The following is a 27,968-nucleotide window of genomic DNA, read 5'->3' on the forward strand; positions in this document are numbered from 1 at the left end:
TCCCATTACAGATGGTTGTGAGCCACCATGTGGTTGCTGGGAATTGAACTCAGGACCTCTGGAAGAGCAGTCAGTGCTCTTAGCCTCTGAGCCATCTCTCCAGCCCTAGACATAGAACTTTTTAATTCTTTAATTTATTTTACAAAGTAGATATTAAACTGCAGATACAGGTTGCAGTAAAACCCCCATGATGATGAAAATCAGCTCAATGTATAGTCTGTTGTAAACACTGGTTGCTTTTGTTTGCATGAAACCATCTTCATACGTAGCTCAGTCTTAGCTAAAACCCAGTATCCTGCCTCAGCTTCCTGAGTGCTGGGACTGCAGGTATGCACCAGTCATCCTGGCTAACACTGGCTCTCCACCCACCTCCTCTCTTTTGTGTTTACGCCATGCTCCATGTATAGAGGTCAAAAGGACAGTCTTCAGGGAATGACTCTGTCCTCCCATCACAAGACACTTGGCCATCAAACTCAGGACACCAGGCTTGGCTGCCTCTTGCAGCCTCTTTCTAATACTTGCTTGTAATCTTCCTACTGTGCACATTTAAATAGATGTAGCAGATGATCTGAGAATCAGGTAACTCATGGCCAGTCAAAGAAACGTAATTAAACATGATAGAAAGCAAACCAGAAATGTTTATCTTCCAGATGATGGCATAACTTCCTGGAGTTTGAGCTCTGGCCAGCAGTCATCACAGGTGGCCATTACAACTGTGGTTAGATGGGTTTAACCTAGCAGTGTAAGGTGTGTCTTTTGAAGCTTTGACTCTGCTCTTCATTTTGCTTTGTTATGTCAGACATTATGCTAAGCATTTTTTTGTGCTGTATTTCTTAATCTTTACATAAGCCCTGTGAAATAGATCACACTATTTTGGAACTGAAGAAAAGGGCTACATATTGAAATGCTTAGAAAAGTTTACATGACTTGTAAGTGTCAGATCTTAAGACAGAGTACCTTGATTCTAAAATCAGTTATTTTGTCCACAAACTCTTTCCCTTTTGTGTAGTAACAGCTGCTTTTGGAGTCCATCCGCTCCTTCTCCTGAGCATGCATAGGACTTCCTGCTCCACCTTTACTAACGTGGTAATACTCAGATCACCTCCTCACTTCTTTTCACTGAGTGAGGAAGAGCTTGGTTGTGCAAGAGAAGGAAGTGAACTTAAGGTCATTTAAGTTACTCTGAATCCTATCTGGAGACACAGTTGCTTTTCAGAAGTGCTTACAGCTTGTAAGAGTTGCTCTCAGGGGATAGTAAAAGAGAGTTCTGTTCAGCTCTATACTGTACTTTGTCCCTGAGCTGGTTTGAGGTAGTCACTGTAAAGGAGATACTCATGTTTACATTAAGTGTTCTACATAGGTTTACTGTCCGTCTGTCTGTCTGTCTGTCTGTCTGTCTGTCTGTCTGTCTGTCTAGTTTTCACTATCTGTATGAGAACTGTGTCAGGGCAGCTTCCAAGGAAGAAACAGTGGTGGGCAGAGCTATGTATTCCTTGTCAGTAGCTAACAGTTTGCATGTTCTTCTCTGTTGTTCAGATGTAACCATTTAAATTTGTTCATTGTTAGGGAAATGCAAACCTGGATATCCAGAATGTGAACCAGCAGACAGCCCTACACCTTGCTGTTGAACGGCAACACACCCAGATTGTTAGGGTAAAGTATTTATTCTTATTAATACAAGCTTACAATAGCTTTTTAAATGTGCTGAGGTTTAGAGCCTTTCATTTGTGTCTGTGGGATAAGGAGTTAATACCTAGTTCAAAGTCTTCAGCATATTGTTCTCATAGTTCTCATAATGTTAGTGAGAAAATTTAAAGTAACAATTTGAATAATTACATCCCTCTTAATATGTGTAGTGGATAGTAAAATAAAAGCTTTGCCTTGGAACTTTACTGTAATTGAACTATATATATATATATTTTTTTTTTTTTTTTTTTTTTTTTTTTTTTTTTTTTGGTTTTTCGAGACAGGGTTTCTCTGTTTAGCCCTGGCTGTCCTGGAACTTACTTTGTAGACCAGGCTGGCCTCGAACTCAGAAATCTGCCTGCCTCTGCCTCCCGAGTGCTGGGATTAAAGGGAACTATATGTTTTTAATGTACTACTTTGGTGATTTCAAACAAAATATCTGAAAAAAAGTGTTGCTTTAAATTTATGAAGCAGTGACTCTGCCACAGTGTCACCGGGAAATGTGACAGCAAAGTTCATTCTGTACTCTGCCTCAGAGCAGCAGAACTGGAACTGGTCCTTTGTTAGTAGCTTTTCTCTTTGCTGTGACAGAATAGCTGGCAGAAGCCACGTAAGGATGGGAAGGGTTGGTTTGTCTCACACTATGGAGAGGATGGAGAAGACATGGCAGTTGGTTACAGTGTGTCCCTGTCCCTTTTATTCAGTCTGGTATGCTAGACCACACACATTCAGTGTGGGTCTGTCTTCCTCTCTTAAACCTCTAGAAACTTCCTCAAAGACACCCCACCCACAGGTGTGTTTCCTAGGTAGCTTCAAATCTAGACAAGTTGACAGCAAAAATTAACCACAAGTTTGAAGAATAAGTCTTAGAATTATATTTTATATAACTTTTTAGAACAAAAAAAGAGACAAAACAAGACAAAAAGTTAAGACTGTAAAGAGATTAGGTTCTGTAGATGCTGTTGTTTAGAGCTCTTTGATATTTATAGAAAGGATTAGGAAGATTGTTGAAACATCGTAAAGATGATCTAAAGTGAACTTATAATTTATTGTGCAAGGCACACAATGAAATAATCAGTAACTCATTTTTCCAAGTGATTCGGTTTTAGCAAACAGTGTTTAAATTTATTGTTATTTAAATTTTCAAATAAGTCCAGAATGCTCACTGCTGATAGGCTGCAGTTTCCTATAGGTGTGGACACTATCCAAATGAGGCATCTTTCTCTCAGCTTTTGGTCCGTGCAGGTGCTAAACTAGATATTCAGGATAAGGATGGAGATACTCCTCTGCATGAAGCTTTGAGACATCACACTTTGTCTCAACTACGTCAGCTACAAGACATGCAAGATGTGGGCAAGGTAGATGCTGCCTGGGAACCTTCAAAAAACACAGTAAGTAAAGATAATGTCCTCTCACTACTAGTGGAAGCAAGTTTTATATTTCTTCTGCATCTGATTTGCATTGGACAAAACATTTTATCGGTGATAGACTTGGGTTTATCAAACTTTAATACTACTACTGGTTCCTATGAAGTGCATTTGTTCTACATCTTATCAAAAGTTATTTGGTTCTTTAAAATTTCAGCAGTACAAATGGGGTACAGTGAGTATGTTTATGGTTTTAATTTGAAATCCCTAATGCCTGTTCATTTTGACCTGCTTTTTATTTGATCAATTCCACGTGTATTTTAAGAGCTATCTGCTCAAGTCTTTTTCATTAGAGTTTTAATATTCTTTGATTTCTTGTGGTATTAGGTTTTGAGGTGTTGGTAGGGATTGAGTCCTAGGCCTCATGCATACGAGGCAAGCACGCTCCCACTTTCCAGGTCTTTTGTTTTCTTCTAATTATCAAGAATTGTTTATATAATAGAAAAACAAGTTCATATCAGGGATGTGACGCGTACTTACTTCTGCTGTTGGTGGCTTGTGTTGCTGCCGATGCAGTCACCGCCTTGTCTTCTCTGTAGGGTGAGTGTGCAAGGTAATGACTGGTGGTGCAGTGCTGCTTCGTAGGAACAAGCTAACTTAGTGTGAAATGGTTTTGTATGGAAGTAATAGCTTGCTCAAGAATAGTCATTGATGTTTTCCAAGGATTAATATATGTAAAGACAGACATGCTAACTCATGATTGTAATCCCTCACTTAGTTAGCTAAGGCAGGATTTGTAACCAAATTGTGCTAATATAGTGAGTTCTTGGCCCACCGAGGCTGGAGTGAGACCCTGTCTCAAAATCACAAAAGCGTCCCTATATAATTATATATCCTATGGTTTCCAGACACTGGAAATATACTGCATCCTCCAAGTGTAGAGGAGAGTCAGAAGTGCAGGTATACCAGCTTTGTGTATAATGGCTAGAGTGAGGCGTCTGCACCTCCTGCCTTCCTGAGGAGAGAAGGTCCAGAATGGATAGTTGGTCCTTTTTGCCTTCTCAAAAGATTTTCATTCTTATAAAGCTGTAAGAGATGGGACTCCATTTGATCTAGTGTTTCCCCCAAGATATTTATCTAAATTCAGATGAGCCTACACATCTAAAATCAGTCTGTTGATGTTCTCCTTGTCAGTAATGCCCTGGGATGGCAAGAAGTGAATTGTACTGTACATTCATGTTTCTTTCCCTGTTGACATTGGTGTTTTGTGATGAGGCCTTAGTCTACCCCAGTTATCCTCAAACTCTTGTTCCTTCTGCCTTGCCCTTTGCATGGCTGGGATTGTGGTGTAAGCCACCATGCCCAGTTTTTGACAATGTTCTTAGAAGAGCAGAATGTCTTAATGTTGAAAAAAATGTAATTAGTTTTTTCTTCTATTATATATGCTTTATTTCCTAAGAAATCTTTGGCAAGATGGTCATTCAGACTCCTTCTATAGATGCTTATGAAGCTGAGCTGTTGCATTTAAGTTCCAGTGAAGTTTTATATAGCAAATGTTATAGATTGCAGTTCATTTGTCATTGATTGATGGCCAACTGTCCTGATACCATTTGTTGAGTAGCGTCTTTTTCTGCTTGAGTGCCTGCTTCTTTTATCCAAGATCAGTAAGCTATTTGTCTGGAGGTTTCCTCTTACATACAGAAATTGCAGTAGCATCTTGTTCTTTTCATCCATGTTCTTTCGTAGCTATGGGATACCCACTCAAGTGTCTTAGAGCTTTGTGATTCAACATTTGTTTATATTAAAATCTGGAAATAGAAGTCCTCCAAATTTATTTTAAATGATTGACTATTTTAAGCCTTTTCACTTTCAAATGAATTTTATCATCATTTTAAAGAGTATAATTGAATCTGAGGCCCAAATGTTTGTGAGTTGTTGTCTTGTAAGACTCTGAGTATATATTTTTAACTCCTTTGTGCTTTCTTTTTTCTTTTTCCTTATTTTAAAGTTCAAAGGTACATACTTCTCTCCATGGGTTGTTGTATAAGATCATAAAAGTGCTTTAAAACAGTACCCAGCTTCTATAGGTCCTCAGTGAGTCTTGATACTTACTTTAACAATTTTAGATATATTTGGATCCATAGCTCAGATGATATAATCAGATCCTGGTTCTTTTTATTCTTTTAAGTTTTGTCTTGATTCAGAAGCATTGAGAAGTTAGTTGGTAGTGGCCCCATAACTAAACTGAGTAGGAACAAATGTGCTATTTCTTCTTAACTAGAAACTTTACTTGAGTTCCTCAGCCTTAATTGACCTGACTTTGGTTCTGTGTAGTTAATCAGTCATGTAGGAGGCAGGCACCCAACTGAGTTTAGCCACTTTTGGTCCACTTGTACACTGGAGAGTCGATTCACAAATGTGGGAAAATGGGGACTGGGGAGAGATGAGTCTGTATTAGAACTGAATCTTACATGTCTAACACACATACATATGGCAATTTCTGGAAGGGAAAATCATGACTCCTTTCGTTTGATTTCAGTTAATAATGGGACTTGGGACGCAGGGGGCTGAGAAGAAGAGTGCAGCATCTATTGCGTGTTTCCTGGCAGCCAATGGTGCTGATCTCAGCATTCGGAATAAGAAGGGTCAGTCACCACTGGATCTCTGTCCTGACCCAAGTCTCTGCAAAGCTTTGGCAAAATGTCATAAGGAGAAAGTCAGGTTTGTAGACTTTGTCATGTAATGTACTGTTCTATTCCTAAGATGCTGTGCAGCTTCGTAATGGAGGACCTGGGACTTGCAGGTATCTTGATCTTTGCAGTTCTTAAACTGTAAAGTGTTAAAAGTGTTGCTGTTTTCATCCTTGGAAACCTGTCCTCTATGTAGTGTGTCTCATTTCATATTACAGTCCCCACATTATGTGTACTACTGTATGGGTAAGCTTAAGAAATTTCTTTAAACTAGTTTGATCTAGGAATCCTGCATGCTCTGGGAATTTGTAAGAAAAGCCTTAATAGTAAAACAAAACAAAACAAAACCAAAAAGCTCTCACTCACATTATAATATTTTCCTGCAAAAGGTAGTTTACTCTCTCTGAACAGAGTGAATATCATGGAAAATTTTTGTAATACTTACAGCACCTTGCACCAAGACCTTGAAGACAGTTACTAGCAATAAAGGGTTAAAGGAATGAACAAAGGAATTGCCGGGTTGATTGGGCATTTTCCCTAAAGGTGATCGTTTCACACATTCATATGTGAAATGTCAGTAATTTTAATTAAGACTTTTGGTATACATTTTTTTTAACTGAGTAGGCATACACACAGTTCACATCTCTTTTGACCTTTATACCTCTTACCAGTAACTGTATTGGTAGCTGTCCCTTTATGCTTGTATTTCTCACCTCTTTTTTCTTTTAGATATGTCAGTCTTTTTTTTTTTTTTTTAATTGTTTTATATATGTGAATACACTATCGCTGTCTTCAGATACACAGAAGGCATCAGAATCCAGTACAGATGGTTGTGAGCCACCATGTGGTTGCTTGGAATTGAACTTAGGACCTCTGGAAGAGTAGCCAGTGTTCTTAACTGCTGAGCCATCTCTTCAGTCCCTAGTGGTGTCTTTTAATTAATACTATAATATAGTGCTTCTTGGGGGTTTTGTTTCATTCCTCTGGCTTCTTTTGCTGTGTCTGTGTAGATAGAACATGTTCTAAATGAAATTTCACTTACATTAATTAGTTTTTTTTTTTTTTTTTTGTATTTATTTTGAGACAGACTCACTATGTTGCTCTATCATTAAACTCACTGTGTATAGACCAGGCTGGTTTTGAACTCACAGAGACCCACCTGCCTCTTCCTCATGAATGCTGGGATTCACTACACCCAGCTCATTAAATTAGCTTTTGCTAGTGTTTTTAGCTCTTTATTATAAGTTCATCCTTTTTCATTGAGTATTAATTTAATTTGAAGATTGATTGTCACTAGAAGAATGTGAAGGTGCTAAGGTTTATAAACAGGAAAAGGTACCTGTTTGGTATGCTTTTGAGCAACAGAGATGTGAAAACTAGCAATTATAAATTAAAAATAAATGAAAGGTTTTACATAAAGCTGTTGACATTTGATTTTTATTATAATCTGTTTTTATGTGTGCTAATGACACTTTAGATGTTAAAAAGTTAACATATTTATTTAGAATGTTTGGATGGGCTTGATTTGAAATATTCTGTTTTATTAGTGGCCAAGTGGGTTCTCGGAGTCCTTCTATGATTAGCAACGATTCTGAAACTTTAGAGGAATGTATGGTGTGCTCAGACATGAAGAGAGATACTCTTTTTGGACCGTGTGGACACATTGCAACCTGTTCTTTGTGTTCCCCTCGTGTCAAGAAATGCCTCATTTGTAAAGAACAGGTTCAGTCCAGGACTAAGGTAACAGAGCAGCCAACCAGTATACTGTGCTGTTGTGTTGTGTTGTGTTGTGGGGTTCTGTGAGATCTAATGCTCCCCTCTGGGATAGGTATTTTACTATGTTCTTCCAAATAAGTTAAATATCATAATACATAATTTATACATTTAAAGAGATTACTTCAGAGTTTCTGAATTGATTTCTAGTCTAGTCTTACTAGTGTTCCTCATCATGTTATTACCAGGATTTAAAAACCATACATGATTTTTATGTCTCAGTCTTTTTAGTTTACATTTCCTTTTTATATCTTAAAGTATACTACTTGAAAATTAGTCACTTGTTTTTCTCTCACAGCCTTTTACAACTTAGCTACATTGAATTCTGCTTTGTGTTATGTACTATGAAGTTTCCAAATCAGTGGAAAATTTAAAAACAATCACTTTTAATCAGTCAACAGATTTGCTGGGTTACTAGCTGTTTTTGACCATAAAGAAATAGTGACCCCAAGTGGTTAAAGGGGAATCAACAGTTTCATTGAAGAAAAAATCCTAAAACTAGTACTTAGTGCAGAGGGTATTTTTAGAGGAATCATTTGGATTCTTCGGTAATTAGGGAAGTATAAATACATTACAAATTAATTCAAACTTTTTGATGAATTAGGAAATAAAAGGTTGTGTTTTTTTTAAGTGGTAACAAAGTGAGAAGTGATTACTTTGTTAAATAACATTACTACATGCAGGGAGGGCATCGTCTACTCAGAGTCCCAAAATGCTTTGATTCAATTGTCCCACGAAAGGGAGTGTAACCCAAGAAGGTAATCCAGATGGAGAATATTTGTGCTAAGAAAGACTTTTCTTTTAAATAGTAGAAAGGATAGATAAGTGATTATTAGATCAATTTGCTTTATTATTTAAAACTCTTACAAATAATATTAGGTAATTTATTAATATTGGTGGTGGTTTTTAAGTTTATGTTTTTAAGAGTATCAGAGACCAGCCAGGTTTTACTGTAGTAAACGAGTATGCCAGGTATGGAAACTCCAGGTACAGTACTGAGCCATAGGCTAGGAGAGCACACATACATGAAAGCAAGCAAGAACAGTGTGTTAGTGGTTGGATGGTGTTATAGGGAGAGGTACTCATTTCTGGATAACAAAACTAATAAATAAAAGGTAATTAAGTGTGGCTGTGCTGAGTAAAGGCAGGCTGTTTGGAAAACAAATGTGAGTCTAGGCAGTGGTGTGAGCTAGAGGGAAAAGGAGCCACAGGCAGGGAACACAGTACACAAAACCACACACATTGTAGATGTGGTCAAATCGAAATTATAAGTTGGATGTAGAAGACTTACGGACTTAGTGACAGGACAGGCAGGCGAGGAGTGACCTCATGACTCTGGGCTTTAGGAAGCATGGGAATTGGCCAGATCCTAATAGCGGGGCTTTCATGAGAACTCCCTAGACGGAAGCAACACAAGCACCTTCTCTTGAACTTAACAGTTTGACTTCTCTGGGTAGGGTTTTGTTATTGTTAGTCTTCTCACAGTCATTTGTTTTAATACTTGTTTATTAAAATTTCCTTAAAGTTTTTGGGGAAAAAAAAAGTAGACTAACATTTAGCTCCTTGTCTCTGACCGCAGATGACATGGAATCTTTCTATTCTGCTCTTTTGTGTCAGGTATGAGAGGAATGCAGAAATAGCCCGTTAAACTAAGTACCTAGTGATGTGAAGACGAGCTGGCAGGAGAGCTAGAGAACAGGGCTTCTGTAATGGGGAAGAACATGGAGGCATAAGCTGCTGGGGTGGCATGATTTCTCTGCACTTGTTCACTGCCTTTTCTCTATGTAGATTGAAGAATGTGTAGTGTGCTCCGACAAGAAAGCAGCTGTTCTCTTTCAACCTTGTGGGCACATGTGTGCTTGTGAGAGTAAGTAGCCTATTGGGAACCTCCCCAGTGTTGTCATAGAGACAAAAGTAAACGACTACATCTTTGATGTTTGTGTTTGCTTGTTTATTGGATAACCCACCTACAGAAAAGCTAGACAAGCATTTAGTACCTTTTTTGGTTTCTACTTTTGAGTGACAGAGTATACAGAATAATTTGATTACTGAAATTCTATGTTCTATCAGACTGGACTCTTAAATTTTGTTTTGGGGCTGGTGAGATGGCTCATTGAGTAAGAGCACCAACTGCTCTTCCAAAGGCCCAGAGTTCAAATCCCAGCAACCACATGGTGGCTCACAACCATCCATAACGAGATCTGATGCCGTCTTCTGGAGTGTCTGAAGACAGCTACAGTGTACCTAGATATACTGCCTGCTCTTCCAGGGGTCCTGAGTTCAATGCCCAGCAACCACATGGTGGCTCACAACCATCTGTAATGAGATTTGATGCCCTTTCCTGGTGTGTTTGAAAACAGCTACAATGTACTCATATACATAAAACAAATAAACCTTAAATTTTGTTTTGGCTTTTTTTGGTGTGTGTGTGTGTGTGTGTGTGTGTGTGTGTGTGTGTTTGTGTTTGTGTGTGTGTGTACTTATTTTTGAATTTTTATTTATTTTTGTATTACTACAAAAGGAACTCTTTCTTTCACACACACTAGAAACTTAACTTCTTTCTTTTTTTTTTAAAGATTTATTTATTATTTATTATATGTAAGTACACTGTGGCTGTCTTCAGACAGTCCAGAAGAGGGCATTAGATCTTGTTACGGATGGTTATGAGCCACCATGTGGTTGCTGGGATTTGAACTCCGAACCTTCGGAAGAGCAGTCGGGCGCTCTTACCCACTGAGCCATCTCACCAGCCCCAGAAACTTAACTTCTAAAACTATTACAACATCTAGTCTATCCTTTTTGCATGTAACAGTGGTTGGTATGCGCTAGAGCAACTTCATTTGTCTTCACCTTAGCATTGCCTTCCCTGTGAACCTGCTTGATTCCTTGGGCTCTCACAGCGCTGTTGTTTGAGGCTGTAATGTTGTTATGTTAACTGTTAGATTAGGAGAAATTTAAGAAGTCTTTTCTTTGGGAGGTAAATATTGAAGTTTTCGAGATGCTTTAAGTCAGTGGTTCTCAAACTTCCTAATGCTGTGACCCTGTAATACAGTTCCTCATGTTATGATGATCCCAACCATGAAATTATTTTTGCTGCTTCTTCATAACTGTGATTTACTGTTGTTAAGACTCTCAGTGTAAATGTATGATATGCAGAATATCTGATATGCTACCCCTGTGAAAGGGTTGTTCAACCTCAAAGGGGTCACAACCCACAGGTTAAGAAACTGCTTTAAAGTCTCCTTTAAGGACATTTATCTTGAAGGTCTTCGGTTTTTATATCTTACAGGGTTTGAAATTCTCTTTCCTTTGCTGGTTTTTTTGTTTGTTTGTTTGTTTTGCTTTAAAAGATCTTTAAATGATATTTCATTTTATAAAATAGGTTAGTCAAGAATTATTGTTTTTTAATGTTATTGAACTAGAATAACATACAAATTACATGGTAATTGAGTCTCATTGGTGTAAGATGCCTATTAAATATTGGGTTAAATTTTATTTTATATTTATTTATTTGTGTTTATGTCTGTAAGTTGTGTATATACCTATGGGTCTTTAACTAACGTGGCATGTATAGGAATCTTAGGACACTTGAGGGAACTGGTTCTCTCTTCTACCCTGTAGGTTCTGGGGCTCAAACTCAGATGGTCAAGCTTGGCACAAATAGCTTCCCTACAAGCTGTCTTATAGGTCCCCAGAATACTGGTGTTTTGTTTTTATTTTTATTTTTATTTTTTCATTCTGATAGACAACTAAATAATAGGTCAAGGATTTATACTGTTGACAGGCTAACTCAAGTAATTGTTTCTATTTTCCAAGGCAGGTGTAAAGACTATCATCAGTGTCCAAACAACATTGGCCTTGCAAATGATTGTTAGTTGCCATGCAGGAACTGAATCTGGATTTTTTCAGGGAGAGCAGCCAGTGTTCTTAACTACCCCTAAGTCTCTCCAGCTGCAATAATAATGAGAAAGGCTACTAAAATATAGTTTTTGAAAATTTATCGTGGGAAAGATGGTCTTGTGGAAACGTTCTCCTAGGTACTCTGAAGCAGCGCATCAGGTGACAGAGGGGGACCCAAGGGAAGGGAAGGATAGACCATGTATTCTAGAAGATGTTTTTAGGAAAGTAACATTTGATCATCATATTTTAGGGAGGCAGAGGGAAACCCCGAGTGAGTGAAGGGCTGAGTGAATATGTCATGTTAAGTGGGCATGGCCATATCAAGAGGCCCAGACCTTCAGCCTGATGGGAAACTGCGAGTGCACGTGCTTACCGCATGTGCAGTGTCCACTGTAGCTTCCTCCTTTCAGATGTGTACATCTGGTGTGGCACTCACAGGTCTGCTAGTCACTGAAATGTGTCATCAGTGGTCCTCTCCATTTTCTAAGCTTTAAGATCTTTTTTATTTTTTGTGCTTGTTTATTGTTTTTTATGGATTTTTTGAAACAGGGTTATAATTGTATGCCACCATCCCCAGCTAAACTTTATAATTTGGAAATATTTACTTGAAAATAAATCACTATTCTGTTACATTAGGAAATGTTTTCCTAATAGACTTTTTGTTCCAGTTGATAGTTCTCATCCTTAGGTTAATAACATGATATTAAGGTCGGAGTTTACTTCTAACTTATAGCTAGGATCTGGTATGTTTCTTTAATGTTTCAGTATGTAGTTAAATCATAGAAATACAGCAGAGAAAGGCGATGTTATTTTTGTTGTAGCTAAAGAAGTGTTCTCCTTTTCAGACTGTGCCAGCCTGATGAAAAAGTGTGTCCAGTGTCGGGCAGTGGTTGAGCGGAGGGTGCCTTTTATCACATGCTGCGGTGGCAAGAGCTCAGAAGACCCTTCTGATGAGATATGTGAGTGTCCTCTGTTGAGGGGTCCTTAGTTTGCTTTCTTGTTGGATATATCTCTCCATTATACTATGCTGTGGACTTGTGATGTAGATACGTGATGTAGATTGACAGAGGAGTAGTTATGTTTTTTGGTGCTTTTGTTAGCTGTAAGGAATGTAAAATTGGATTTTTATTTAGTTTGTGGCATGCTTATAGACTTTGGAAATGTGCAGGGCAGGTAAAATCAAAGCACTCTTATTCACACCTTTCTGAACTTTTCAGCCCAGACTATTAACAGTAAGGAAATGTTGGCATAAAGAAAGGAGGGTCAGGCTTGGGTGGCTGGTGCCTGCAATCCCATTGTAGAGAGTACTTCTCTCCCTCCATCCATTCCTCCTCCATTTCCTTTCAGAAAAGAGCAGCCTCCAATAGATATCAACCAAACATGGTATAACAAGTTACAATAAGACTAGGCACAAGCTCACATATCAAGACTGGATAAGGTAACCCAGTAGGAGAAAAAGGGTCCCAAGAGCTGGCCAAAGAGTCAGAGACACAGCCCACTTTCACTGTTGGGAGTCAGTGAGAACACAGAGCTACACAACCATAACATACATATCTCAGACCCATACAGCCTCTGTGATGGTCACTTCAGTCTCTGTGAGCCCCTATGAGCCCTGCTTGGTTGATCCTATGAGTGTTCTCATGATGCCCTCAATCCCTCTGGCTCCTACAATTTTTCTTCCCCTTCTATATGGGGCTCTGCCTAATGTTTGACTGTGTCTCTGCATCTTCTCCAGCACATGCTTTTAATCCTAACACCCCAGAGGCAGAGGCAGGCAAATCTCTGAGTTTAAGGCCAGCCATTACATAGTAAGACCTTGTCTGAATGACCATCATCATCATCATAGTGAGTTCAAGACTTGCCAGAGCTATATAGAAAGACCCTGTTTGAATAATCATCCCCATCATCACCATCATCATCATTCCTAAGTGGTGGGTGCTGTCTGTATTCTGAACACTTGGGAGGTGGAAGTAGGGTCAGGGATTTATGGCCAGCCTTGGCTACATAGTAGGGTCAAGGGTAGGCTGGGCATTGTGAACCTTGTTTATAGAAGGGAAGATTCTTTCTTTCTTTCTTTCTTTCTTTCTTTCTTTCTTTCTTTCTTTCTTTCTTTCTTTCTTTCTTTCTTTCTTTCTTTCTTGTCATCTAAGAGACTGATTAGCACTCCTTTCGTAGCTATTCTGCTATGATTCTAGTAGCCCATGGGCAGAGAAAAAGTAGTGTATGTTTTGAGTTTGCCAGAGAAAACTTCAAAACTCTGAAGTTTTCTTTGGCTGTGAACCTCTTTCTCTCCCCACCTCTGCCTCTTGTTTTTCGACAAAGTCTTGCTGTGTGGCCCAGGCCGACCTTGACCTGATGGCCATACTCTTGTCCTCAGTCTCATGAGTACTGCAGTTGCAATCACGCATTACCGTGTCTGGGTTCTTCTGTTTCTTTTTTAGAATTATGTATGTGTGAATGTTTGTGCGTCATCTCCCTGAAGCTGGGGAGTTACGGGTGGTTGTGAGTCATGCGACATGGGTGCTGAGCGCCGAACTCTGGCTCTCTATAAGAGCATTGTATACACGTAGCCACCAAGCACTCTCTCTAGCCCCCAAGCCTTTTACCTCTTTAAGATTATAAATGAGTGTTATCTAGATGTCACTACCATATCTTTTCTCTCAATACAGAACACGATTTTGAAGAAGATCCTAAATGTTAGGCTCCTCCATACCACTCTTATGTTGTGAAGCTTATAGAACCCGTGGCATGAAAGCATTCTACTACTAACTAACTATCTACTACCAACTATCTTCAGCCCCACAGCTTTGTTTTTTAATAATTAAAAGTTTAGAAATATGTCATTATGTCAAAACAGTAATAACTAAGGTTTTTCTTGAATTCTGTTCTAGCAAGTGGGAATATCCCAGTGCTGCAGAAGGACAAAGACAACACCAATGTTAACGCAGATGTGCAGAAACTGCAGCAGCAGCTTCAGGACATTAAGGAGCAGGTAATGATTGCATCCCAGCACCCAGTGCCTCTTACTGTGCTACCTCATTTGGTGTGTGACTGCTGGTTCAGTGACCTTGTCTCTAGGCATGGTTTGCCATAAAAGGTCATTTGTAGTGTTCAAATGGGGAAATGACTTGTGTCTGACCTTGAGTTGGAGTCAGACATTTTCCAAAACGTGGAACCCAGATATCTACAAACATGGTTGGACAGAACCCTGAGAACCGCAGTGAGGCGCCTTTCAAACGTTTGACGGCTGTGAGGACATGTAGAAGCCATGTAGAAGCAGAGTGTGCAGCAGTAGCACTCTACCCGTGCTGCTGAGGAGAGGGGCTGCTGTTAAAACTACTTAGGAGCGCCCTCTTCCACTCTTCTCAACCTTTTCCCTCTTTTCTTCTTACCCCTTTCTTTGACAGGACCCTGCTCTGTATCCCAGATAGCCTCTAATTCATAATCCTCCTGCATCTGCCTCCTGAGTACTGGAACATAGTTCCCTGAGCAGACCTTGGGCACAAACTCTGCAGCCAGTCCCACAACACCCAGAGGAAGCTCCACTCCCAGGTGCTCTAACCACACCCAGGACCACAGGATAACAGGATTCCAGGAGCTTGGTCACACCAGGATCCCAGGGTCCCAGAGGCAGCTTGACTCCCAGGAGTTCTGACACACCCAGGATCTTAGGATCATGGGATCACAGAATCACCAGATCCCAGAGACAACTGATCTCTGAGGAGTTCTGACACAACTGGGATCACAGGAAGGACAGACTCCAGTCATATTATAGCAAGGGCAGGTAGCACTAGTGGTAATCAGATGGTAGAGGCAAGCATAAGAACATAAGCAACAGAAACCAAGGTTACTTGGCATCATCAGAACCCAATTCTCCCACCATAGCAAGTCCTGAATACACAATCACACCAGAAAAACAAGATTTGAATCTAAAATCACGTCTCCTGATGGTGATAGAGGACTTTAAGAAGGACTTAAATAACTTCCTTAGAAATACAGGAGAACACAGGTAAACAGGTAGAAGCCCTTAAAGAGGAAACACAAAAATCCCTTAAAGAATTACAGGAAAACACAATTAAACAGGTGAAGGAAATGAACAAAACCATCCAAGATCTAAAAATGGAAATAGAAACAAAATGAAATCACAAAGGGAGATAACCCTGGAGTTAGAAAACCTAGGAAAGAGATGCAAGCATCGCCAACAGAATACAAGAGAGAGAAGAGAGACTCTCAGGTGCAGAAGATACCATAGAAAACATTGACACAGCAGTCAAAGAAAATGCAAAAAGCAAAAAGCTCCTAACCCAAACATCTAGGAAATCCAGGACACAATGAGAAGACCAAACCTAAGGATAATAGGTATAGAAGAGAGTGAAGATTCCCAAATTAAAGTACCAGTAAATATCTTCAACAAAATAATAGAAGAAAACTTCCCCAACCTAAAGAAAGAGATGCCCATGAACATACAAGAAGCTACAGAACTCCAAATAGACTTGACCCGAAAGGAAATTCCTCCCATCACATAATAATCAAAACAAATGCCCAAAACAAAGAATATTAAAAGCAGTAAGGGAAAAAGGTCAAGTAACATATAAAGGCAGACCTATTAGAATTACTCCAGACTTCTCACCAGAGACAATGAAAGCCAGAAGATCCTGGGCAGATGATATACAGATCCTAACAGAACACAAATGCCAGCCCAGGCTGCTATACCCAGCAAAAGTCTCAATTACCATAGATGAAGAAACCAAGATATTCCATGACAAAACCAAATTTACACAATATCTTTCCATAAATCCAGCCCTACAAAGGATAATAGATGGAAAACACCAACACAAGGAGAGAAACTATACCCTAGAAAAAGCAGGAAGGTAATCTTTCAACATACTTCCACCCCTAACAACAAAAATAACAGGGAGTAATAATTACTTTTCCTTAACATCAATTGACTCAATTCCAGATTAACAGACTGGATATGTAAATAGGACCGTGTGTGTGTGTGTGTGTGTGTGTGTGTGTGTGTGTGTGTGTGTGTGTGTGTATAAAATTAGATATTCTCTTTATTTACATTTCAAATGTTATCCCCTTTCCTAGTTTCCCCTCCGAAAATCCCTTATCCTCTCCCCCCCTCCCTCTGCTCCCCAACCCACCCACTTCTGCTTCTTGGCCCAGGCATTCCCCTATACTAGGGCATAGAACCTTCACAGGACCAAGAGCCTCTCCTCTCATTGGTGACCAACTAGGCCATCCTCTGCTACATATGTGGCTAGAGCCAGGGATCCAGCACTTTGCTGCATACAGGAAACGAACCTTAGTGACAAAGACAGATACTACTTCTGAGTAAAAGGCTGGAAAACAGTTTTCCAAGCAAATGGTCCTAAGAAACAAGCTGGAGTAGCCAATCTAATATCAAATAAAATCAACCTTTAACCAAGTCGCCAAAAGAGATATGGAAGGACATTTCATACTGGTCAAAGGAAAAATCTACCAAGATGAACTCTCAATTATCAACATCTATGCTCCAAATGCAAGGGCACCCACATTCATAAGAGAAACTTTACTAAAGCTCAAAGCACATATCACACCCCATACAATATTAATGGGAGACTTCAATACCCCACTCAGCAATGGATAAACCATGGAAACAGAAACTAAACAGAGACACAGTGAAACTAACAGAAGTTATGAGCCAAATGGATCTAACATATTTATAGAACATTTTATCCTAAAGCAAAAAAGAATATACCTTCTTCTCAGCATCTCACAGTACCTTTTCCAAAATTCACCATATAATTGGTCACAAAACAGGCTTCAATAGATACAAGAAGATAGAAATAATCCCATGCACCCTGTCTGGTCACCATGGACTAAGGCTGGTCTTAAATACCAACAAAAACAACGGAAAGCACATATGCACATGGAATCTGAACAACATTCTACTCAGTGATAACTTGGTCAAGGAAGAAATAAAGAAATTAAAGAGTTTTTAGAATTTAATGAAAATGAAGGCACATCATACCAAAACTTATGAGAAATAGTGAATGCAGTGATAAGAGGAAAACTCATAGCTCTGAGTGCCTCCAAACAAACAAACAAACAAACAAACAAAAAAACCTGAAGAGAGCATACACTAGCAGCTTGATAGCACAACTAAAAGCTCTAGAACAAAAAGAAGTAAATACACCCAAGAGGAGTAGATTGCAGGAAATAATCAAACTCAGGGCTGAAATCAACCAAATAGAAACAAAATGGAGCTGATTTTTTGTTTTGTTTTGTTTTTGAGAAAATCAACGAGATAGATAAACCCTTAGCCAGACTAACCAGAGGGCACAGAGACAGTATCCAAATTAATAAAATCAGGAATAACAACGAAATATATCTTAAGATAATTCTGTTTGTTGAATATTAACAGTTGAAAATATTAAAATTATGTTCTACAGAAGAAAAAAAGAATGACTAAGATCAAAACCTCAGGTGACAACACATGTTTGCTAGGATCTGGGTGGGCGAGCACCCTCATAGAAGCAAGGGTGCAGAATAGGATGGGGTTTGTGGGGGTGAAATCAGGAAAGGGGGTAACATTTGAAATGTAAATAAATAAAATAACCAATAAAAATTAAAAAAAAAATTTAAAAAAGGACATCCTTCACCTAAAACAAAACAAAACAATAATTAAAAAAAAAAACCTACTTAGGAACATACTGTTTTTGCCTAGTAAACTAAACAGGATTTTGTTTACAGCTACAGACCTGGTGGAAATCATAGTGTTTAAAGGCTGGGTAGTGATTTTCTCTGCTATGAAGAAGCAGAGGGCCTCAGAGGGTGCCTGGTACGAGAGTCTGGACATATTATGAGCTCTTTGACTTGTATACAGTTCTATGTGTATATAGTTTAATATGTGTGTGTTTATGTAGAAATCTGAGGGAAAGATTAGTGCAAGATTAATCCGTAAGAGCTGGATGAAAGGGAACGGGGTAGAACACAGCAAAAGGGATAATAAAGCAAATCCTCTTTTGTCATCTTTGCTGCTTGACCAAGGGATTTAATTGGTTCAGAGACTCATGCAGCAAGAATGTGGTCTGAGGTTGGCAGTGGAATCACTGTTAGCAGCCAGTTGTAGCATCCCAAATCCCAAGTTTACTACCTGAATTTACAAGAAATAACCCATAGAACAGTGGTTCTCAACCTTCCTGGTGCTGTGGCCTGGTAATAATACAGTTCCTCATGTTGTGCTGACCCCCAACCATAAAATTTTGTTGCTACTTCACAATTGTATTTTTGCTCCTGTTAGGAATCTTAATGTAAATATCTGATATGCAGAATATCTGATATGTGACCCCTTCACAAGGGATCGACCCTCAGAGGGATTGTGACCCACAGGTTGAGAACCATGGCAATAGCAGGTGGCCCAAGATAATTCATGACCATAGGAAAAGTAGTTTAAAATTGAATACATGGCCAGGTGTGGTGGTGCATGCCTTTAATCCCAGCACTTGGGAGGCAGAGGCAGGTGGATTTCTGAGTTTGAGGCCAGCCTGGTTTACAGAGTGAGTTCCAGGACAGCCAGGGCTACACAGAGAAACCCTGTCTTGAAAAAAAAGAAAAAAGAAAAAAAATTGAATACATGTATTTGCTAAACCTGTATACACATAGCTGAAGAGAGAAAATTCTTTATTGAGTTGGAATTTTTTCTATATCATCAACATTTAGCAATAATTGTTATATAGTGACTAAGTAAAGATAAGTAAGGATTTAAAGGTTTTTTTTTTTTTTCCCTCCGCATTTGTCTTCCACCCATTCCCCACGATTGCTTGTGTCTGCACATGTTTGTATTTGTGCTAGTGCATGCGCAAGATTAAAAAATGTTTTCCTTGGTAGCTCTCTGCCTCCTTGTTGAGGCAGCTACTCTCCTGGACCTGCAACTCACTGTTCTGGCTAGGGTGGCTACCAGTATGCTCCAGGGACTCTGACTGCCTCCTGTATACCAGGATTACAAGTGGGCCAGTGTGCTCCCCTGGATTCACATGGGTTCTGGGGTTCTGAGCTCTGGTCCTCACTTGTTCAGGAACCATAGCTATTGAACCATCTCTTTGGCTTTCGTTTGTCTTTCATTTTTAAGTTAGCATACAGATTAATGGGTTTCATTATGACAGTTTTATAGATGCATGGTCTTCTTTGTTCTTATTTGTTACCCTCCCCACAGCCCGCCGATCAGCATCCCTTTTGTTGGGTGTGCCCCTCTCCCCACTTTAGAGTTTCTTACTGCTTTTGTGTCTCATGTGCTCCATTGCACTCCTGGCCACCTGCCCTCTGGTACTCCTCTTTGTGCTTCATCAGAATGGATATTTACACACATTCATTTGTAGAAATTTAAATCCACATTCTACAGTATGAGAAATATGGGAATACTTGCCTTTCTAAGGCTAACTTGTTTCTTGTAACGTGATTTCCAGCTGCTTCCATTTTCCTGCCAACATCATGATTTCATTCTTCATTTTGGTTGATTCCCATTTTTATGTGCCACATTTTCTGTCTGTTGATGGGCATCTAGGCTGGTTCTACTTACTGTGACTAGTGGCAGTGAATTGAATGTGGATGTACAAGTCTCTGGTATACTGGTGTAGAGTCCCAAGTGTGGGATAGCTGGGTCTTAGAGCAGTTCTGGTTTTAGCTTGCTTAATTTTGTTTATTGTTTTGTCTTGTCTTGTGTTTGAGAATCTTCTTACTAATTTCTCTAGAAGTGGTACCAGCTTGTGTCCCCTCATCAGGGTCTCTTTCCCTACAACCTTAACAACACTTGATTCTGACAGTTGTTTTCACTGAGTGAGATGGAAGCAGTTCTAATTTACATTTCCCTGTTGATGAAAACTTTTTCAGGTATTTCTTGGCCATTTTTTTGTTTTGTTTTGTTTTGTTTTGTTTTGTTTTGTTTGAGATAGGGTTTCTCTGTATAGCCCTGGCTGTCCTGGAGCTCACTTTGAAGAGCAGGCTAGCCTCGAACTCAGAAATCTGCCTGCCTCTGCCTCCCGAGTGCTGGGATTAAAGGCTTGCGCCACCATGCTGGGCTGGCCATATATTTCTTCTTTTGAAAATTATCTATTGGACTCATTAACACATTTTTTGGTTGGATAAGTTGTTTTGTTTAATTTTTGGAGTTTTGTATTTTCTGTATATTAATCTCCTGTGTAATGTAGTTGGTATAAGTTATCTCCTGATTAATGAGTTAAGCAGTTTGTGTGTTCATGAGTGTGCATGGATATGTGAATGCACATGTAGAGGCCAGAAGACATCTTCAGGTGCTTTATATTTATGTTTTCCTCCAGCACAGGAATGTGCTGCCATAGGCTGTTCCTTATGAAGTGCTGGGAATCTGAATTCATGTCCTAGTGCTTGTCCTAACAAGCACTTTTCTGGTGGATCAGTCTCCTTAGCTATAGTATGTTGGACAGGATCTTCCTTTGTAACCATGGATGGCCTAGAATTCATTGTGTAGACCAAGCTGGTCTCAAACTTCTGTTCTTCCTGCCTCAGCTTCCAGAGTGCTAGGGGCATGTGTGTCACCATGACAGTGTAGATTGTCTCTTTGCTGACAGCTTCTTTTGCTGTGGGGAAGCTTTTTATTTATTAAAGGTTATTAATGTAGGTAGGAACATATTTGACTAAATAAAGCAGTTTTGGGCTTGGAGAGATTCGCAATGCTTAAGAGCACTTGGCTGTTTTTCCAGAGGTCCTGAGTTCAATTCCCAGCATCCACATGGCAAAGTAAAATGGGTTTTTATTAGTGTAAACTATGTTTATAAATAATGACTTCCTACTAGAGTGGCTAAAAGCATACACCTAATATTTTCCTAAGTTTTGATAACGTGTAGCACTGCACAGTTTTTGAGAGCAAGAACTCTGGGGCTAAAAGTTCCAAGATGTCTTGAGATGTTTTGAACCATGTTAAACCAGTTTGTTTTTCAAGTGGACTGGGGCTGTATTGTATCTAGGAGTGTAGTGCCTAGCAAGGGCTCTCAGCTGCGTGCCTGCAGTGCACACCATTTCAGTGATACACACCTGGGTATCTGCAGGTGGCAAGTCTGCTTCAGGTACAGTGCGGCTGCTTTGATCCATTGCTCATTCTCCTTTAGGATTTGCATTCTTATTTTATGTAATAGTTACTTTTAGGATTTATTATCAATTATGTTGTATATGTTTGGGTACAAGAGTTTAGTGTATTTCATGTATGCAGAAGCCAGTGGAGGTCAGATACACTGGAACTGTAAGCCAACAAGTGAGTGCTGGGAACCAAACTCAGGTCCTTTGCAAGAGCAGTAAATATTTGTAACCTCTGAGTTGTATCTCCATCCCCATAGTATTTGTTTTATGTGCTACTTTTGTACTATTTTGAAAGAATAATTAGTATCTATTTTGTAGGGATGACATTTTATTTTAACTATTTTTGAACAAATAATTTATAAATAACTAACTTATTTTTAAGCTGGGCATTCCAGCACTTGGAATGCAGAGACCTGAAACCAGCCTGGCCTACATTGTAAGGTCACTGACCAAGGTAATATAACAAGACCTAGTCTCAAATCTCCTCTCAAAAAAAAAAAAAAAATCCTGAAAAACAATAGATTGTTTGACTAAAACCAGAATAGAAAATTAATGATATAGAAGAATTGTCGTGTTACACGTATAGTATAACATGGCTCCTCCTTATTCACTATCTCATTCATTTCAGACCATGTGCCCTGTGTGCTTGGATCGTCTAAAGAACATGATTTTCCTCTGTGGCCATGGAACATGCCAGCTCTGTGGAGACCGGATGAGTGAATGCCCAATTTGTCGCAAGGCAATTGAACGAAGGATTCTTTTGTACTGATTAAGAAACACAGAGTGTTTTGTTGGCTAAAGTATGTGATCATGAGATCTTAGTAGGTTCTGAAACTAGTTGGGAGTTTAATGGGTTACTTTGTAATTTCTTAATTTCTTTATTAGAATGTAATTAGACTATATATGGACCACCATCACAACGAAAACATGCAGTGTTTGAAATTACCTGCACACGCGTGCGTGTGTGTGTGTGTGTGTGTGTGTGTGTGTGTGTGTGTGTATTTCCTCTTGAATTTGGAACATCAAATCCATGGAAACTCAGAAAATTTGCTTATGGCTTTGAAGGGGAAAATCCTTTAAGGTCCTCCTTTCACATTTTTCTATTTCATTTTTCTTTTTTAATATGTGCACATATGTTAAACCTTAGACGTTAGCTTACAAGGTCATTATTCCAAATGATTATCATGATTTCGCATGGTGAAATGACACACTGTTCTAAAAAGTCATACTGAAGGTGAGTGGGGCAAGTCAGACTATGTCATGTATGCTCAGTGACAGAAGTATAGTAGAGATAAGCCTCCTGGCTAAGGCAGTACTGAAGGAAACATTGTATTTCAAGATAATTTAAAGTTATCCAAATGATTGTTTCTGAATTTTTAAGTAAGTGAAAATACGGGGTAAGAGAATAATGACTTTACCTTCTTTTCTAGACTTAAAAGGAAAATTTACTAACTTAAATAAATGAATTATTTCAAAATCACCAGTAGACATGAAAAGGCAAAGCAAGATTCTAGTAAGAACTGAAGGCAAGCTCAGAGTGACACAGTCACACCTCTGCCTGGTTTTCACTGTTGGACTTCTTGTATTAGCTTCTCACTGTTTGCAGAGAAAGATCTGTGAAAAGCAATTTCCATTTTCCCTGTGACTGCTGACCTGTGCCTGATCTGACCAGTGTGTGCACACCATCCTTTCTATGTCTCTGAGGTCTCTTCAGATGGGTGGTACATTGTAAGAGGCAACAATCTTTTCAGTATGTCTGTTAATTCTGACAGTGTTACGGATTCTACCTTCATCCAAAGCCTTACTTCTGTTCTCTCGGATAGTAATTTTACTATAAAGAACACAGTTTTTCTTTATACCTACAGATGAACATTCTTTAAACTGCCAACATGCACTAAGATACAATAAATAGCTTAATGTAAGATACTTAGAAAAGGATGCCAGGACATTTGTGGAAAAGCATGGAAAATACATGTTGACTTGGTTAGGGGGCTAAGCATTTTGTCTCCTTAAATGAGTAATCTTTATATCTAGCCTAAATATATGGACATTGTTTCGAGATTCTTCACTGCTAGATTGTTAAAAAACAAAAAACAAACAAAAACAAAAAACCCACCTATCAGTTATTTACAATAGTGTCTACTGTGTGCAGTGTGTAAGCATGTACTTTTAAGGATAGGGTTCTTTGAGGATAGTTTCCCCTGCATTTGAATCTGGCTAGCTTGTGTCTGTTGTTTTTTGTTTTTTTATTTTTTTGGGTTTTTTTGCTATAGCAACTTAAAGTGGGAGAGCAGTGTCCAGCCTGGCTGTACTTTGTTGCTGGAGGTTACTTGCAGCACAGTGAGCTGAGCTGCTGCTTGCCTTGCAGACTCAGCAGTTCCATGCCCGTGTTTAGCTGAGTAACTGCTTTGTTTCTCCTTTGTGTTTTTGAGATAGAGTCTCACTATGTATTCTAAGCTGACCTGGGACCTACTGTGTAGCTCAGGCTGGCCTCAACCTTACGATCTTCCTGCCTCTGCCTTCCAATTGTGGGATTATAGGATGGGGATCCCACCATATTTAACAACTGTTAATCATTTTGGAGGGTACAATCCTTATTAGTTTCAAATTAGGAATGTTCTATTGTAAGGAAGCAATGAGGCTATTTTTTTCTAAGTATAATTTGAAGAGGTTTTTTGTTTTTTAAAGATACATCTGATAATACAATGTTTACATAGAGACAGACTATCTTCTTGCAGACTTGGAAAGAGCAGAAATGAGGCTCTTTTCTTCCTTGCCATAGGCTGCCCACCTCTTTCCACTTGTCATCAGGCAAGGAGGGGTGGCTGCTACACAGTCTGCCAGCCCGAGAATCTGTGCGCCACAGCTGTATCCCACTTCATCCCTTTCTCTGTCTCCCAGGCTGCAGTGCCAAGTCTTATCCTGTAAAGATTACATCTGTTAAGGGATAGGCCTCCTGACCGGCTCCATCATCTCCTCCATGCAGCGCGTAGCACACTAGCTTAGGAGAGAGAAGCCGTCAAGCCTCTGTAGTGCTGGGGATGTACGGCTTTCTCTTTGTCACTTGGCCATTTATGTTATGCATGTTATGGACAGATGCACTTCTGTTCAGGTCTTCGGGCATCTACAATTATTGTAAATTTGTTTTGGGCTTACAGGAGACAGTAAGACCAGGAACTGAATCATGCCAGTGACTTCCTCCTGCACTCTGAAACTACTACCTCTTAGTCTCTTTACAACACTTGGCCCCTTGGGGATCTTTCCTTTTAGTTACCCAAACCTCTTTCCTGTGCCTCAGAAGAATTCTTACCTTTCCTTAGAATTATTATTACAATGACATGCATTTGTTTTTTAAAGTATTGGACTTGGACTAAGTCAGGAAAGAAGGTCAGTGTCTCGGCGCACTCAGTGTTTATGCTGCAGCTGTGTCTGTGGACAACAGATAGGGTCCTGAGGCGTGTTAGCATTCCTCACTGGTGTTTCCCCTTCATTCAGGAAGACCATCATCGGCTTTCTCACTGAGCACACACAGAACTTCTCAGGCGCTGCTGCCACAGCTGCTCATGTTCACATAGTTTAACATCCTTACCTGTGCTGCACACATGCAGAATTTTATTGGGAGTGGGGTTTTCAAGAGAATATAATTTTATATTAGTGTAAGAATATTATACTAGGCAAATGTTTAGTTATCTGAATTATACTTAAGGTATTTGTAATTTAATAATGGCAGGTTAACCAGAAGTCTACTGAAACATAAAATTAACTGGAAATAATTCCTTAAATTTATATTTTTGAAGACTTTAGCCTGAAACAACATTTTATTTTAGAATGTTGAAAATGCATGCTGCTTAAGATTTGTCTAGTTCAAAATTCAAATCTTGCTGGGTCATTTTTACACAGGGAACATCCTGGTAGTTATGTATTGCTTGATGGATGTTTTTTGTTTATTTTGAATTCTGGACACTTTTTGGATGAGGAATAGTTAAACTTGTCAACTCGGACAAAGCTGGATGGAGCAGAGCTGGCTTGAGGGGTTGGGGTTGCAACAAATAGGAAACAAAAACAGTAAGCACAGAGGGATGGAGCACCGTGTAGGATTTGCCACGGTATTGGTGGAGTGGGTGTACTTAAAGCATAAAAGGGGTCTATAAGGTCAGTTCTTCATATGGCTTGTCAATTGTTTTGTAAATTACAGATTTTAACACAACTTGCTCTTTTAAGGCCCAAAAGGAAAAACATTTATCCTTTCAGAGCAATATTGAATTCCCTGTCTGAGATGTTTATAGTAATAATTTATATAAAAACACTCATGGATACATTTTTGGTATTTTTTTTTTTTAAATTGCAGTGAGAACCACATATCATGAGGTCAGTTGTCCTGACTGCTTCTAAACATGCAGTTCAGAAGGGTCACTTCCTCTCCGTTTGTTGGGAAATAAGCATAGAACTTTATCCTGCACCTATCAAATGTTTCCTTCTTCCTTCCCTCTGGGCAACAGGGTTCTGACTACTTACAACACAAACACTCAGATTACTGACTAGAGTCATTTGTGTTTGCAAGATCCAAACCTAGGTCAGCATCAGGTTCCTGAGATTTGAGGAAGGGCATCTCTCCCCTGCCATAACTGCTATTTTTTTACATGTATGTTAATTGAAAGAGTTTATTATTTCGTTATGAGCCAGAGAGGGGAAACACATTTTAAATATGGGAAATAAGTTAGCTTTGGTTTTGTACTATATTGGGAAGGTAATAGATTTTCACAAGTAATTTGTGCCTTGTTATAAATGTCAGTTGTCATTGAGTCTACCTGTCAAAGTCACAGAATACATTTTTCTTTCAAAAATGGCAACCTAATTTAACTTGCTTGAATATTACAATAGGAATGCTTACTGATACTACTTGATAATCATGTATATCCTTTTGACTTATACACGCAAACACACATGCGACAACAGTATTGATAATTGCAGTTGTATGTCTTTAAACACTAAGTGTAAGGAAGCTTTTTAATGTTGTCTTGTGTGTGTGTGTGTGTGTGTGTTGCTTTACTGCAGTGAGGGAGAAATCCCTTGCACCAAGCTTCAGCGGCTGACAAGTGGCTAGCAGTGGGTAAGATCACAGTATAGAACCAGGAGTGGGTAGTTAATAAAGTTAAGTTGCTGCCTTGGCATTTTCTACCTCCTTTTCTACCAGAATACTGCTTTTCTGTCACCCATCTAGCATCTTGTCTTATTTGTGGGGGAAAAGGAAACAACCTGAAGTTAAAGTTAGATTTTCTTTTTTTGAGAATTTAAGCAATAGGTACAGGAAAAGTGACCTGCCATATTAATTTGGTGCCTAAATGTAAAGGTTTGAATTGATACATACAACTGTCTAAGAAGGAGCGTAGTCCTGAGTATTTGGACTGTCCTGTATAGTTCTCTTGATTTTATTTCATAAACATGACTTCTTTCTTCAAAAGCAAAGTGGTTTTCTAATTTTTTATGAAATAAGCAAATATGCCATTTTGAGTATAGTTTCAGGAAGCTATTGAAAGTTCTGACTCAGGGCTTTTTAACAGTTAAAGCAATTGTTAATATATTTTGGAAACTCCATCTGCATAACTCTTCAGTGCCTTGATTAACTTGGCAACACTTAAAAAACTTTGTACTAGGCAGCCTTCAGTGCACCAGTCATGATATGCACGTTCTAACCATACTGCTAAGCATGTGCAAGAACACCTCTACGTGTGGGTTTGCATAATTCTTTAAGGGAAGTGTTCTACATTTGCACTTGATACTTTTTTTTTTAGTATTATTACTCTGGTTTTTTGTTTTTGTTTTTGTTTTTGTTTTTGTTTTTTTAAAAAACTCATTATTCAAGGCCATGGCACTGTTAGCAGAAAAATGGTGTTTGCTGACTGTATGCAAGTCTATATAGCTGACTGTATAGCTGACTATATAGCTGACTATATGCTGTCTATATAGCTGACTATATGCAAGTCTATATAGCTGACTGTATAGCTGTTGGGGAGAGCTCACACTTTGTATCTAATACGAAAAGAAGATCAATACAAAAAACATCTTCCTCTCAAGTGGAAACCAAACCAAGCCAAACCCTTTGTTTAAGTGGTTCAGTTAAATAATTAATTGAAAGGAAATCATGAATTGCATGTCATTCTTCATGCTGATCTGTAGACTAAAAGCATGTTTTTCTGTCTCCTTCAAGATGTGTCTGCCATTCTAAGTACAGTATATTCAAATGGTAGAAAAAAAGTTGACTCAAATGTTTTGCGCTTTGTAATTTTTCCAGTTCTTTTTAGCTTTCAATGTTGGAATAAATTTAAGTCTTGTTTATGGCTAAAGTTTCTGTATGGAAAAAATGATTCTTGCTTATTAGCTTTTGTTTAAGAAAAAAAGCTTAGTAAAAACTAAGCTTTTAAAAATAAATGCAAACATTTACCATTAATAAAAT

General features: G+C 38.8%; 1 protein-coding gene across 1 annotated transcript; it reads left to right on the forward strand.

Moving 5' to 3' along the window:
* The first annotated feature begins 1,566 nt into the window (after positions 1 to 1,566).
* Mib1 (mindbomb E3 ubiquitin protein ligase 1) lies at positions 1,567 to 27,968 on the forward strand. Its single transcript, XM_021214453.2, has 8 exons — positions 1,567 to 1,653; positions 2,916 to 3,077; positions 5,593 to 5,774; positions 7,291 to 7,483; positions 9,305 to 9,383; positions 12,262 to 12,375; positions 14,308 to 14,408; positions 22,143 to 27,968. Exons 2-8 carry the CDS (start codon positions 3,027 to 3,029, stop codon positions 22,281 to 22,283), a joined length of 861 nt encoding a protein of 286 aa, XP_021070112.1. The 5' UTR covers positions 1,567 to 1,653; positions 2,916 to 3,026; the 3' UTR covers positions 22,284 to 27,968.

The sequence above is a fragment of the Mus pahari genome, chromosome 15 (assembly GCF_900095145.1).
Source record: "Mus pahari chromosome 15, PAHARI_EIJ_v1.1, whole genome shotgun sequence".
NCBI lineage: Eukaryota > Metazoa > Chordata > Mammalia > Rodentia > Muridae > Mus > Mus pahari.

Bases quoted from the DNA above. Each gene is read 5' to 3' on its own strand.
- Mib1 (XM_021214453.2), top strand. From the start codon at position 3,027: ATGCAAGATGTGGGCAAGGTAGATGCTGCCTGGGAACCTTCAAAAAAC. The intron at 5,775-7,290 runs GTTTGTAGACTT...CTGTTTTATTAG, and splicing joins TGTCATAAGGAGAAAGTCAG to TGGCCAAGTGGGTTCTCGGA. The intron at 7,484-9,304 runs GTAACAGAGCAG...TTCTCTATGTAG, and splicing joins AGGTTCAGTCCAGGACTAAG to ATTGAAGAATGTGTAGTGTG.